The sequence below is a fragment of the Aspergillus nidulans genome, chromosome VII (assembly GCF_000011425.1).
Source record: "Aspergillus nidulans FGSC A4 chromosome VII".
Lineage (NCBI taxonomy): Eukaryota > Fungi > Ascomycota > Eurotiomycetes > Eurotiales > Aspergillaceae > Aspergillus > Aspergillus nidulans.
Genome location: NC_066263.1, coordinates 2,011,043 through 2,025,159, shown reverse-complemented (window position 1 = coordinate 2,025,159; position 14,117 = coordinate 2,011,043). Strand labels below are relative to the sequence as shown.

Below are 14,117 nucleotides of genomic sequence, written 5' to 3'. Positions count from 1 at the left end.
ACGACGCCGTTAAGACACGAGCGGGTCTGGAGAGCTTTCCAAGTTGGCCTTCAATCCTCTTTTCTCTGGCTACAATACCATTATTATCTACTCGCGGATACTAAACGTCAATATTGAATATACCCAGCTCTATCATTCCAATCCGCATCTCGCCGTTGCTGTCTCCTGATCTCTCAGGAATTTTTCTTCCCCTATATTCGTCAATAAAGACCATTCGCCGTTCAAAAGCGCAAGATGCTAGGAACGACCGGACTGCTGGCTCTTCTGTCCCTCGCCTCGGCTACAACTGTCATCCCTAGACAGACCAGTAGCGATTCCACAGCTTGCAATAACGCAGCCAGCCTCTGTTCAAAATCCTACGGCGACATTACTCATCTCGGCGCGCACGATAGTCCTTTTCTGCGAGACGAGTCTACTGGCAATTCGATATCCGGCAACCAGTGAGTTGGACAATCTCTTAAATTAATTCCGAAGCCGCGAGGAGCTCTTTATCCGTACTTTGGGCACTAACTTTGGCCGCGTCTTAGGTATTACAACACCACTGTTCAACTCGATGCCGGTGTCCGCTTAGTATCTGCCCAGGTGCACGACAGTGATTCCCAATGGCGACTGTGCCATTCGAGCTGCGACCTTCTGGATGCTGGGAGGCTTCGTACGTGGTTATCCGAAATCAAGAGCTGGTTGGATTCAAATCCGAATGAAGGTACGGCTTGTCGGCGGTTATTGCGAATTGGGATATTTATACTGAATTTTGTCTTAGTGGTAACGGTTTTGCTGGTGAATTCGGACGGCGCGACGGCCTCCGACCTTGCTGCGGAGTTTGAGGCCGCGGACATCACCGACTATGCCTATACTCCTACATCACAGTCAGCGCCATCTTCGTGGCCAACATTACAAGAGTTGATCGATGCCGGGACTCGTTTGATGACTTTCGTTGCATCATTAGACGACAACTCAGGCGCTACATATCTCATGGACGAGTTTACCTACATCTTCGAGAACTCGTACGACGTGACGTCGCCATCGAACTTTTCCTGCACTGCGGATAGGCCTTCCAGCGTTAAGGGTAATGCCGCCTCCGCCATCTCGGCCAACATGCTCCCTCTGCAGAACCACTTCCTCTACCAGACGATCCTTCTGGATTATCAGGCCCCTAATGAGAGCTACGTCGGCACCACCAACGCCCCCTCTGGCGGCGAAGGAAATCTTGGTGATGCAGCATCTACCTGCCAGACTGCCTGGGGCCGCCAACCAGCCTTTATCCTGGTAGATTTCTTTGACAAAGGTCCGGCCATAGAAACCGTGGATAAACTCAATGGAGTCACCAATCCTGTTGGCCGCACAAATATCACCGCTGTTGCTGAGGACGAGGAGAGTTCAGCCTCCACCTATTCGAACGTGTTCAAAGGGTTGGTTGACCTCGTCCGCAGCGCACAGGCTGGAGCTAGTACCAGTATGGGTGACTGGATCTGGGCTGGCGGTGACTGGGGTGAGATTTTAGGCGGAGGTATCGCTCTTTCTTAGCATGGTTGATCAGCACGACCACTTCTTGGTTTCTTCGATATTTATTTTCTCGCCTCTTATGCACCTCCACTTGATACCTGGTTGGATTAGACAAAGCATTGTCGTTAGATAGCCATGCATGGGATCGGCGTTTTGGGTAAGCGACTGGAAGTTGTCCACAAGGGGTGGCCTTGGCTTAAAGTTGAACTATTTGCATTCGAAGCTATGATTTTGTCTTTTCAAGATGTCTTCTAGAGTCGCGTTGCGTCTAGCTCGCCAAAATCAGTGTAAAGTAGAACTGGGGCAGATTAAGCTTCCTTTGAAAGACTTTCTACTTATTGGCCGGAGCGTAGAAAATGGTCGAAATTCTTGCAGGACACTCGAATAGTGTCATTATCTTTTGACTACCCAGTAATTCACAAAACAAGGAGACTTTGTCGAACCTGATCCTAAAGTCACCGATCTTGATTCCGGTCAACTGACAGCGCAGCTACCAGACTAGTTTCAAGCGTTTGCCAAAGGGCTTCGTCGCACAGTCTATTATGCCTATCGTCCCTGTGCTGCAAAAGCCATGCCCTACATGTTTCCCGGGGCTTGGCACTTCCTAACAGAGCAAATATAGAGAGCTACAGGGCTGTGGAGGGCTTGACCTGCTGGCTGCCTCCAGGACAAAGTGAGAATACTTTATACTACTTCGAAATGACCGCTGCCCGAGCACGAGCCGAATGTGTCTTCTAGTGGCAACAGAAAACACCAATCTCGCAGAACCCACGTAGATGAGCTACACCAGGCCTTGCGCAGAGAAAAGCTCTTACCGACCTGTCAGCAAGGTTCTGATTTAGTCTAACTTTATAGGAAATCATACTCTATACCTACTCTTCAACATTCACGGTTGAATCGGTGAGATGGTTTGAACCGTCCTGCTCAAATTGCTCGTGGCCTAAGGAGGAGATTGGATACTTGGAGTGTACGCACGCATATTACTGTTTCGAGGAGTTCCATTTAGAAGCAATTGGTGTGAACCGGGTAAAAGTACATGATCTTAGGTGCGGAGAATACGGATTACCTATGCTCTCTGACGTTTTTGTTAGATCCATTGTGGTGTTGATATGCCAGAGAGGTTCGTCAATCTCACATCTATGCCTCGTCTACACGGCTGAGTAGTACTGATCATTCATTGTACTCTGAAAAATCGTCAGCCGGCCATCACCAACAGAGTATTTTGCCGCGCTATAAGAATAGCCAGCCGCAAGGATACTTCTGTTTACTGGACGGCAATTGACAGTTACTCTACCTGCTTTGGAGAAATCAGAGTAAGTCACTATAAACGGCTTCGTTATGGCAGAATACAGATCGACGGTACAGACAGGGGCGGCCGCTCACTCCAGTTGGCATGTAAATCCGATTGAGATCTTCTCAACTACTGCCAAGATAACTATACTCCACGCCGCGAACCGGTGGCTGCAGATCTCCTTGAAAAACGGCCGGGATTCTCTGTTTGTATTGAGCGGGACCAAATCCTGAACTCAATTCTGAACGGCTTTCGGCTTCGCCCCGTCAATGATTTGCGTTACTGCTTCAAGAGCTCTTGGACCTTGGCCACCTTATCTTCGAACGACTGCACCTTGTCGGTCCTGAATTGGACATGACGTTAGCCCGGTTACTGCTGGTAACACACAGAGCGAGTGGTCCTGCGACCACTGCGAGAAAAACAAACCTTGAACCGACGCGAATATCAGTTTGGATCCTCACAATGCCTTGTTGATGCAATAAAGTGTGCGCCTGACCTATGACTCGATGTACTTCATCCCATGAACCTTCTGTTAATCGATCTGGCCCACCCAGCAGGGGCGGAGGAAAATCGTTAGCCCACTCGTGGCATTACAACAGGGTCTGACACCAAAATCCCAGTCAGGGCAGGACAAGGTGCATCTGCATAGTGGCACGACTCTCAACCAGGTTGAGGGGTAATCTGGGGCGATAACAAGGGACCCTAGATCACGCAGCGTCCTTGATGCGAGGAGGTACTTATGGTAGGACGAAGCAGAACATACCGAGAGTGGTTCCGGCTGAGTGCATGACGTATTTCAGCCCCGATTTCTCGATCAGACGTTGGACATCTGCAATTTGCGCGGAAACTGATGGCGAGGAGGTGCCAATCTGTGCGAATCGTGATATTAGTCGGCTGAGCTGCGGCCTCACATGGTCGTGGCAAGGAACGATGATAGGACAGAAACGTCAGATAGAGAAGAACAAGGCAAACGAGCGAACCGCAGCGCAGGGGGTATATTGTTGCATGATTGATGCATGTGCTAGCGAAGACGTACGGGGATCAGGCAGAAGTCTGCAGTGCAATGGGGGGGTGTCGGGATGGACGCCATTGCCAGAGAGAGCGGGGTGCGTTTGAGGTGCTTGTCAGACGTCTGCAAACGGCCCACTGCGATGGGTGAAGTGCAGGAAGCGATATTCTGGTGCCGTGCCTCCTGGGTTTGCTTCTTGCGATATTACGCTATATCAGGGGACACTAGCAGAACCAAGATCCTTGTAAGAGGCAAGTTCCACTGGCGATGGTGCGAGCTTGTGGTGGTCGTGTTGAGTGGTCGTATTGGGTGGTCGTCGTGCGAGGCTAAGCCTGGCGCCCCTCATAGCCGCGGGGTAAAAGCAGCCTATCGCCCTATCGCGGTATCGCCAACTGCAGGCATCACCCGCCCGGTTAGGCCAAGTATTGCTTCATCCCTGTATGCAAGCGATTGACATCTGAACCGGAGTCAGAGCACACTAGGAGCCCGGCTGCAGGTTTCCTATCTCGCCGATGCGGCTACTACTGGTGTGACCCGTGTTATCGAATCGAGTAGAGTGCACGTTACTCACGAGAACACAAGCGGGGCGCAGAGTCTCAGTCACGATTGGCATCCACAGCTCTGGAACTTGGGACTTGGTTCGCACCTCTGCAATCTTCTCGACTCACAATCAACAATTATTATTTCTCTCGTCCCCTCCAGGTCCTTGTTTCCATCTCATCTTCTCGTTATTATCAAGGAACAGCCCGGCTCTTTCCAACCTTCTGGAAGCCGCCGGATCCCTGCTAGTCTGAGCCTATCCCTCGTCCTTGCGATTTCTTGCATGACTTCAGCAGATCGTCTTCCTGTGACATTCCACACAATCGCTTATGGTCATTCTCAGGCAACCAACCAGCCGCCGTTCTGACCGCTACTCTTCTTGAATTTGCCTGGAATCTGCGCCGCGAGAGACTGCCCAAGTCGACTTGGAAGCGTCCGTGCCCGACGCCCTGGATCCTGCCATCCTAGCCTCCTTTGCTCAGCTGCTCTGTGCATTCAGCCTAGGATTCACGAAGCCACGAGTTGCGCTATCCGCGGAGTCGTTTCATTGTGGGATTTCCGTTCAAGTTCGCTGCTAGCCTTGCCAACGAAACTTCGCCGGCCTTGGTTGACGTCAGAAAACAGCCATACAGCCTTTAGTCCATCCCAGCGGTGCCAGCGTCATCAGGACTCCGGACTGGCGTACAGAGCCTGTCGGCGATCTAAGTTGCCAATCGAGCTCCCATTGGCGCAGCATTGACGGAGTGGCCAAACGTTCAGCCTGCTGAGACGGTCTAAATCCTGCACAAGACTCATGGCATGGGTCAAGGACCCTCGGCACTAAACGCAATCGGGTTGTCTTGGTCTTATCGCCTGGTGGTCATCGGCAGCCAGCACCAGTCAAGCGCATCCTTCACCATATCTCAGCTGAGTAACCCTGCGCCATAAATAACTTTTACCTACTACTACGAGCTTATTTTTTGGTCATTTCGGATCGATTGGCTGCAAGTTACGAGGCACAGTCGTTCCGCTCATACGGAGGCGACGCCGGAATAAGCAACCGCAAAAAGGAAGGAAAAAAAAAAAAGCAATTCACGGTGTGACCGAGCTTTCAGGCAGACGAAGTACTAGTCATTCGCCAACCTCAAAGAGGCTTATACGTTTCTTGAAATCGTCAAGCCACTGAAGCAGTATTAAAATCGGTTGCGGCCCAAATCACATCTGTGTGCGAAATCGAACCTATCCTCTTGCTTTTTCGAAGCCCCGTTCTCACAGCCGGTTACCCGGGCCCTAAAGGCTACCATTTTGACTCAGGAACCTTCTGTTTGCTTAATTCCATCCACTTCTGGACCGCCCATTCTCCTATCTTTTAGGTTTTCTGGTTTGTAGACACTCTTACATCGACGGTTTGCCAGCGTGGCCATGGTGTTTTCCAGAAAGGTTGGATCAAGAACAACTCAACACACGACGACGTGACCAATGACGCAACTCAAGTCGTTTGAGCTCCCAATTGGGACTCAGCTTGCATACCTCGCCGAAGGCGGCGCAAATATTATTTACCGCATTGTGTCCCAGGCAGACCACCAAATTCTACCTGCTGAATACAGAGGAAAGCTGCTACGACTCCGCAAGGATACACCGGCCGGTGTTTCTTACCAGGAGATTGCTCGAAATTTTGACAGGGTCATCCGTCCCCTTTTCAACCCAGAAGAGCTGGTGGACCAGGAACTGGTTTACCTACCAAAAGGCCTCTCCCAGCAATGCAATGATCAGCTGCGTGCCGCTGAGCTTACTGGAAAGCGGCCGAAGCAAAGGCGGGGTGTGTATCTGTCTGTTACAGAACCATTTGGACTGCTGGTCACAGATATGACCTCCTTTGGCAATCCTGGGACAGATTTGGCTGAGCTAAAACCGAAATGGCTTGTCCAGTCTCCATCCGCTCCGGTGAGCGCTCGCAGATGTCGCACCTGCGCTTTGCGGGATATGAAGAATCACGATGCTCGTCGAGTGGGTGCATCGGAAGTGCGATCATTTTGCCCTCTGGACCTGGTATCTGACAAGTTTGAGCATGTTTTGCGCGCAACCAAGTTCGTTAAAGGATATAAAGACCATACCCGGCTTGCGAAAGTTATCTACCGGAATCCTACGCTGTTAAAACTTCTAGCACACCAGAGGAGCATGAAAGATGTCGGGCTCTATGGGCCCTCGCCGCTTTCGCGTGATAAATCAATTGCAATGACTCTTCGGGATTGTACAATGTATATCAAGGTGATTACACCCCTTGGAACCTGGAAATCACTCCAAGCACTCCTTAGTCCTACACTGGAGAAGGCATGCAGCGGTACAACTGTCTACTAACGGTTTGTAGATGCCCAGAAGTGAGAAGGGCCGCGTCGAAATCCGCCTCGGCGATCTTGATCTCAAAACCGCCGGCGGGGGCAAAGCCCAGTACTGGCTAGAACTAGAGCATCGTTTGCTCAGCGAGGGCTGGTATATGGGCGCTAAAAACCATACTCGTTCATGCGACTGCGCTCTGCAGAGTCCACGAACGCAGCCACCTCCTTCTATGTGAGACCATGGCTTTTTCCTTGCTCTTGAATCCTATACTCTACGTTCACGGTGAGCAGAAATCTAATGGGGACTACAGCTTATGTGCTGGAGTTGCATATAGTCTTCATGCCACGAAAGTTAAATGACCACGAGGATATCAACGCCATCGTCTCCAAAGTTTTGTGATTTTCTTTCTTTCGGCGCTTTTCGTTATGGATCACGTCCCTTAGGCCCTCGAGTCCTTCAGACGTCATCGCGAGTCTGGTTTGATTAGGTGTTCGGATATTGTGCAGAATACCCTGAGTTCGGTTCCTCTTCACGCTGCTTTTATCAGTGTTCCGTTTTACTAGTAATCTCATGGTTGGGAGGTATTCTGTTTGATTTGTTGCATACATACTGATGGCGAGCAATTTCGGCACGGGAGCGATATTTCGGCTGTCTAGGGTAGATCGAGACTTTTTTTTTAAATAACAGCAATTGGTTACCTGACTTGCGTCCATTACGTCTATTATGCCGTCCTCCACAAGAGCTTTCTAATCATGAGTCAGTTGTGACAAAGAGATCTCAGTCTTGGCAGTCAGGTCGGCTGTGCGGATATATTTTGGTCTTTCGGCTCTGACAACCAACCACCCAAGTCAGCATGGCAATCCCACGCATCGCTTCTCGGCTATTTTTTACATTGCCTCTTTCAATACCGCAAGGAGTCCGCGGTTTCTCACCAAACAAGGCTGTAGCTGTTCGACCGTTCTCTTACTCCGCGCGGAATGGATCCCCTAAGACAGACATCCTGGTGGAATTGGCCAAAGCTCGACGAACCGTCTATCAGTTGGGCAGTAACAGCCCTGTTCCGGACTCCGAAATCGAGAAGCTTGTTCATGCTGCCATTCTGAACGTCCCCAGTGCCTTCAATACCCAGTCGACACGACTGCTTGTGCTGTTGCACCGCGAGCACGAGCGCCTGTGGGATGTCGCAATCGAAGTCTTTAAGAACCTACTGAACACAGGTGCTATTCCCAAAGAAGTTTGGGAAAGGCAGACACTGCCGAAGCTGCAGGGATTCCGAGCCGGCGTGGGAACGGTATGTTAAACTCGACCACGCAGCGAGATACTGATTGGACATGGATCGCGATAAGTACGGACTACGGAGTATTAATCAAGAGTGTGCGGACAGATTCTCTTTTACGAAGACCCAACGCATATTAAGCCATTCTCGGAGAAGTTCCCTCTATACAGAAACCAGTTTCAGCCTTGGGCTGAACACTCCAATGCCATGCATCAGTTCTTCCGTGCGTCTGACCCCCGCCTCCCTACTTTTGGTCCCATCCTTTGTTGTGAGTGCATTCTGCTGACATCATGCAAGTCTGGACCGGACTCGAATCCCTTGGCTTCGCGGCAAACTTGCAGCATTATAATCCTCTAATTGACGGCCCAGTCGCTAAGCAATGGGATATCCCTTCCGAGTGGAAACTTGTCGCACAGTTGGTGTTCGGTAGCCCTAAGGGAGTTCCTGGGGAGAAGAGCCAGAAGCCAATTGAGGACCGCGTTAAGATATATGGGAGGCGGTAAGACAGATCATAAGATGATGTGTCAACCGTCTACAGGCGCTTCTGCAGGTCATACCCCGGGCGTATTTCCTGGGACTACTATAGAGTTCGGCTGGACCAATAGACATTTCTTCAGTAACTCGGGTTCACGATGCCGCCTGCCTCCTTCCTAGAACATCTAACCTCGCCAACCCATGTTCATGCTGCCAATTCTCATAGACGGAACGCTCCTTCCCAACTTTATAAGAGCGTCGAGCGGTCATGCTCTTTTTTCCCGCTTGTCGTGCATCTTGAGACTCAATCTCGGGTTCTTTCTTCCCTACGTCGCTGCTGTTCATATTCTTCAGCCCTAAGGTTTATACTTACCCCATATCATCATCTATATATCATCATGCTGTTTCCTAATGTGCCGGGTGTGGCATCTCTTCTCTCACTCTTCGCCGCAACCCTCATCCTAAACACTCAAGCCCTAGCCATCAATACAATAGCAAACCTCACAGACCGACAACCGCGTGTTTCCTACGGTCTATACATTCACCATTGCTACGTTCCTGGAGTGGTAGCCCTAACCTTCGATGACGGACCCTACATTTACACAGAAGAACTCCTCGACATACTCGCGCAGTACGGCGCCAAAGCGACCTTCTTTGTGAATGGCCACAATCTAGCTGGCAACGAATGGCTCATCCAGCGTGTTGTAAATGAAGGCCACCAGCTAGCATCGCACACGTACGTGAAACACCCCAGTGAACAGCCTGGTCTCTTCGCTCCAGGAGTTTATTTCAAAACTAACCTGACGTCGTCTTACTTTCCAGATGGGGCCATACCGATCTTACTGTTCTCAGCTATGATCAAATCGTCGACCAAATGACCCGACTCGAGTCTGCCTTTGTAGCATCCGTCGGGGTAGTCCCTACCTACATGAGGCCACCGTACCTCGCCGCCAATGACTATGTTCTGGGCGTCATGGCTGAACTCGGCTACCATGTCATTGGTGCTAGTGTCGATACCAAGGACTATGAGAACGATCATCCTGATCTGATTGGACGTAGTGTGGCCAAGTTTAACCAGGAGCTAGATCAGGGAGGAACGATCGTCTTGTCGCATGACATTCACGAACAGACTGTGCGAACTCTGACACACATCATGCTGGAGGAAGTGTACGAACGAGGGTTGCAGCGTAAGCACCATTTTGCCCTTTCTTTGTCCCTATGTTGGGCTCCAAGAGACGTTACACTGACAACGAACAGCTACAACTGTCGGAGGTTGTCTTGGTGACGACGCATGGTACCGTTAGTTAGAATCAATCCTCCTGTACTTCTCGACGCCTATCATTAGCCTACGCACTGCTTGTTTGGAGCTTGTCCGATTAATTAATTAACCCGGAGTAGAAGTTGGGCTGTTCCTGCAGAGTAATTGTACACCCGTGACACATGATATGACATGGAGACAACTATATAGTGCCCAAATAGCTCCTTGCAGTCTATGGTAGTTCAGATGTAACCATAACACGTATTGTGATGCCTCTGTACATTCCAAAACAGACTTTTCATGATATCGCGTAGATCTACCACAGACTTGTATTTGGACTATCCACGGCGTATATTATTTAGAGTATCTAGTCCTCATCCCAGTTAGGGTTAGGACCGGGGGGCTTCGGCCCACCGGCCTGTCGAGCAACGATGATCTGGTCGACGCTCAGAACTGTCCGAGCTGACTCGCTAGCTAGACGAATAGCCCAACTCTTGGAGGAAAGCAGATCGAGGATACCCTCTTCCACGGTATCCAGCGTACCAGACGATGAGGAACCCTCAAGGTCAACTCCAGTGGTCCAGTAAGCCTCTGCTTCGCCGCCGCCGGAGCTACGCTCTTCTTCGCTGTCTTCACTTTCCTCCTCGTCGTCATCATCACCGTCGGTAGACTTCACGCCGGCGTTTGCCTGGTGATGAGCAGTGTAAAGACGAGAAAGGACCTCGGTAGCTTCGAGACCGGCGGATTCAGCGAGCGTGCGAGGGATGACCTCGAACGCCTCGGCGTACTTGCGGATAGCATGCTGGGGCAAACCGGGTGTCCTATCTGCGAAGGCAGAGATGCGTTCGACGAGCTGAATCTCCGTGGCGCCGGCTCCCGGAACAAGACGCGGGTCCTTGGTGATTGCCTTGACGGCGTTGACGCCGTCGTCGATGGCGCGCTCAACATCGTCAAGGTGATTCTGGGTCGCGCCGCGGAGGACGATCGTTGCGGTCCGGGTGACGGCTGTAGCGTCCTCCTGGCGGAAAACAGTGACGCGGTCGCCTCCAATCTCGGTAGTTTCGACAACGTCAACGGAGCCCATTTCGTCAGGCATTGGGGCACCGAGGCGGGCGAGGGGAGTGGCGCCAACAACGCGGCACAGGCGGCGGAGCTCGAACTTGGAGAGAATCTTGATCACGAGGATGTTGAAGCGGTTGAGGTAGTGGAGGGCCAGGTCGCCGACTTGAGCGCCTGCAACGACGACACGCAAACCGGAGTCGTAGAGCTCTTTAATAGCGGCTTCAAGGCGCTCCTCCTCACCCTTAGTGAAGTCAAGCATATCCTGCGCGTTCTTGAGCAGGACCGTACCCTTGGTTTCGGTCTGGGAGATATCGATGGGGCAGCTGAAGACTCCAACCTTGGCCTTGTGGGCTTTTTTGATTGAACCTTCGGGCTCGCGGCCGAACACCATACCCTTAATCACACGAGACTGTTCCAAGCTTCCTCCCATGATCTTCACCACGCGGACATTATCGACGTTGAAGTTGACGGGATTTTTGGGCAGCACGGACAGGACAGCCTCGGCGACAAGAGAAGCGAGGAGCTGCTCGGTACCGGACTGCTTACTGGCGACCACCGTGCGTAGGGCCTTAGTGAGTTCAGTCTGGGAGCGTAAATCCTGCAAACGATCGACTTCAAGATCTATTGCATCCTTCAGTTAGATATGGCCTCTAAGACGGGGACATTCAGGGACATTTTATTGAAAGATCAAGAACCCACCTTCTAACACCTTAAGCGCAAAGTTTTGTGCCTTCTCGTATCCCTGAACTATATCGCTCGTCTTCAGACCCAAGCGCAGCAATTCCTCAGCCTTCTTCAGCAGTTCTCCCGCCAGAACAATAACCAGGTTGGTACCATCGCCCATCTCCGCATCCTGTTGTTGACTCGCCATGACCAGGAGTTTGGCTGCAGGATGAACAACTTCCAACTCACGGAGAATTGTAGCGGCGTCAGATGTGAGAATCATCTTTTGCAGGTGGTTGATAACAATCTTGTTGCGGCCGTACGGACCAAGCGACGTTTGGACGGTCTGGGAGATGGCCTGGCAGGCCTCGATGTTGCGAATGACAGCACCATCTTCGGCGTCATGGCTAAAGATTTCCAGTTAGGATGATGAGTTTTCTCGCCTATCGGCTGCGTGTCTCGTTGTCTTCGTGGAGAGTTCGCGGGGGTCAGTCCTGAGTGGGAATCGCTTACCTTTGGTAGCCAGGCTTGAAAAGACCGGCCTGGGAAGGTCCGGGTAAAGACAGGGACATGATAGCTATGAGTCCTTTGTCCCGGGTTAGACAATCACTGATTGGAAGAAGGAGACGAAAGGGGAGATACCGTGATGCTGTAGTTAGCTGCTGCTGCTTGGGGATTTTTTGGTGGAGCTTCGAGATGGTCTGCGGTTACTAGTTTGCTTGGTTTGCACCACGAGGGGCTCTTGGCATGCCCTGTCGATTATCGCCTGTTACACTCCGTATTGGCAAAGACAATTGATAGGAGATTATTCATTATATCATAAACTAATTTACATAGGCAGCTAATAAGCCGATTTATATTCACTTTTACCAAAAGTCGTTGCTGGCTTTTCGAAACCCTGGCACTGTAGGCCAAATGTTAATCATGTTAAACAGAACAACATTGGAGGACAACACTTACTCCAAGAACCGGTGCCCATACAGCCACTGTTCTCATATTCTGCCTGGGCTTTATCTAGCCTAGATGCGGAGTCAGTAATTTTCAGATCTGAGATTTCTTTTGAGAACAAGTCGTACCATCCGCGAATAGCCTCCATGCGGTTATAGTTCTACTCCAGAGTCAGCTCGAGTTCAGGACCTGTATCTATCGACACACTCACAGAAGGATGAGTTGATATGAATTGAGGAGGCGCCTGCTTTTCTGCTCTCTGCATGCGTGCCCAGCTACAACCGTTAGCAATTTCTCGGGCTCGAGGAATAGTGTTGGCTAGATCCAACAGAACCGGATTACATACAAATCAACCGCAGCTTCAGGGTTGAAGCAAGCCTTCGACATCATCACTAAGAGAGAGAGGATTAGTAGTAACCCAAGAGCAAGGCAGAACGCCAAATCATACTCAAGCCGATATTATCCGCCTCCGCCTAATTTGGGTTAGCAATGTTGGTTCGACCCTATGATATTGACAAGTTCTTACCTCCTGCGTTCTAGAGTTTGGTAAGCTGTACATGAGATTTAGTAATAAAGATGGGATGTTTCCGGAGATATCAAAGAGAAGAGCAGCGAGGAAGATAACTCCCATGGTGACAAAGTTGTTACTCATCCTTTCTCCGGTATGATGTGCCACCACGTGAGCAATCTCATGGCCGAGAACAGCTGCTAGACCGTCTTCATCCTTACAAATTGGTAGAATACCAGTGAAAACAAAAACCTTGCCGCTATGCGCAATTAGAGGTTGTCACAGTGCGGTAGAGCGCAGGGAAGCATCAAACTTACCCTGGGAGGACGAAAGCGTTCACCATGTTATCATCTTTAATAACATGGACCTTCCAGTCAGCACCATCGATAGGCGCCATAGGAACCAGACGATGGAGAACGCGGTTAACCATGATGGTGAGCGGGTGATATTCTGGAAGGATGCGTCCTTGACAATCCCGAAGCACCTCTCGGTAGCTCTGTTCGCCCATCTTTAGCTCCTGTTGATGGGAGACACAGTTAAACCGTCGCCGACCAGTCATCTATTTGTCCCTTTAGCATAATTCCAAAGAAGCTGGGGAGAAGCCCAAATTCAATGTGCGCGCGCAAAGACGGCGGAGGGTGTATCCGAATAAGACAGCTCACCTCCACAGTATCCGTGTTATAAACATAAACGCCGCCAATAACACCTCCCACCATCACAAAGTGAATCGGTCTCGCTTTCTGCAATAGGTGCACTATTAACGGCTGTCTTCCTGGCCCGTCAAACCGTCTGTATCTATTGCCTCCATTGTAGAAGTGTCGATGGCTTGAGCTTGAGAATGACCGTGCATGCGCTTGGGGAAATGCCCGGGGTACAGGTCGCGAGTAAGATATGAAAGATCTCGGAGGCTGTGTTCTCTTGGATGACGCTAATGCAGATCGTGAGGAGCATCGGAAGGTAGATTTGGAGATACAGGGACGAGGGGCTATTGGGCCCGGAGGGCGCACGGTCATGCGCAGCGAGGGTGTTATTGGAAAACGGAACATCTTTGCGGTATTAGCATATTATGCGTGCGAATTTTATGTCGAACTAGCGGTTGCAAGGTTGGTGTTGCGGCCGGCGAAGAGAGCCGTCGGTGGTTGCGTCGGCGAGATCCAGGAACGTAGGATGACGTTGAAGGTTGCATGTGAGGAAGGACTGTCCCCGCATTGGCCGATAAGGAACCAATGTACGGAGTACTCCGTAGGGACCCCTTTTATAGCCCCAACT

The 14,117-nt window shown here is 50.8% G+C and overlaps 8 protein-coding genes across 8 annotated transcripts, besides 1 other annotated feature; 4 read left to right on the top strand and 4 right to left on the bottom strand.

Annotated features, from left to right (window-relative positions):
• Positions 1-14,117: part of a sequence feature (contig 1.29 1..525887(1)) that runs on past both edges of the window.
• ANIA_01855 (uncharacterized protein) lies at positions 77-1,745 on the top strand. Its single transcript, XM_654367.2, has 3 exons — positions 77-440; positions 528-703; positions 761-1,745. Exons 1-3 carry the CDS (start codon positions 235-237, stop codon positions 1,522-1,524), a joined length of 1,146 nt encoding a protein of 381 aa, XP_659459.1. The 5' UTR covers positions 77-234; the 3' UTR covers positions 1,525-1,745.
• On the bottom strand, positions 3,065-3,896 carry ANIA_10243 (thiamine-binding protein). The gene is made up of 4 exons (XM_050612886.1): positions 3,831-3,896; positions 3,558-3,663; positions 3,221-3,323; positions 3,065-3,137 (listed from the first exon to the last, which is right to left on the bottom strand). The coding sequence occupies exons 1-4, from the start codon at positions 3,882-3,884 to the stop codon at positions 3,074-3,076; spliced, it is 327 nt and encodes a 108-aa protein (XP_050468748.1). The 5' UTR covers positions 3,885-3,896; the 3' UTR covers positions 3,065-3,073.
• ANIA_01854 (inositol-pentakisphosphate 2-kinase) lies at positions 5,802-6,894 on the top strand (the record flags this gene model as incomplete). Its single annotated transcript, XM_654366.1, has 2 exons — positions 5,802-6,590; positions 6,691-6,894. 2 exons carry the CDS (start codon positions 5,802-5,804, stop codon positions 6,892-6,894), a joined length of 993 nt encoding a protein of 330 aa, XP_659458.1.
• On the bottom strand, positions 6,971-7,372 carry ANIA_10244 (uncharacterized protein; the record flags this gene model as incomplete). Its single annotated transcript, XM_050612884.1, has 1 exon — positions 6,971-7,372. One exon carries the CDS (start codon positions 7,370-7,372, stop codon positions 6,971-6,973), a length of 402 nt encoding a protein of 133 aa, XP_050468747.1.
• On the top strand, positions 7,513-8,438 carry ANIA_01853 (nitroreductase family protein; the record flags this gene model as incomplete). The annotated part of the gene is made up of 3 exons (XM_050612883.1): positions 7,513-7,950; positions 8,044-8,158; positions 8,233-8,438. 3 exons carry the CDS (start codon positions 7,513-7,515, stop codon positions 8,436-8,438), a joined length of 759 nt encoding a protein of 252 aa, XP_050468746.1.
• Positions 8,808-9,713, top strand: ANIA_01852 (chitin deacetylase; the record flags this gene model as incomplete). The annotated part of the gene is made up of 3 exons (XM_654364.1): positions 8,808-9,145; positions 9,232-9,596; positions 9,667-9,713. The coding sequence occupies 3 exons, from the start codon at positions 8,808-8,810 to the stop codon at positions 9,711-9,713; spliced, it is 750 nt and encodes a 249-aa protein (XP_659456.1).
• On the bottom strand, positions 10,035-11,979 carry ANIA_01851 (chaperonin-containing T-complex subunit CCT8; the record flags this gene model as incomplete). Its single annotated transcript, XM_654363.2, has 3 exons — positions 11,906-11,979; positions 11,429-11,799; positions 10,035-11,350 (listed from the first exon to the last, which is right to left on the bottom strand). Exons 1-3 carry the CDS (start codon positions 11,962-11,964, stop codon positions 10,035-10,037), a joined length of 1,746 nt encoding a protein of 581 aa, XP_659455.1. The 5' UTR covers positions 11,965-11,979.
• ANIA_01850 (metalloendopeptidase) lies at positions 12,259-13,894 on the bottom strand (the record flags this gene model as incomplete). Its single annotated transcript, XM_654362.1, has 9 exons — positions 12,259-12,296; positions 12,353-12,411; positions 12,469-12,500; positions 12,552-12,615; positions 12,687-12,732; positions 12,789-12,813; positions 12,867-13,107; positions 13,166-13,407; positions 13,511-13,894. The coding sequence occupies 9 exons, from the start codon at positions 13,892-13,894 to the stop codon at positions 12,259-12,261; spliced, it is 1,131 nt and encodes a 376-aa protein (XP_659454.1).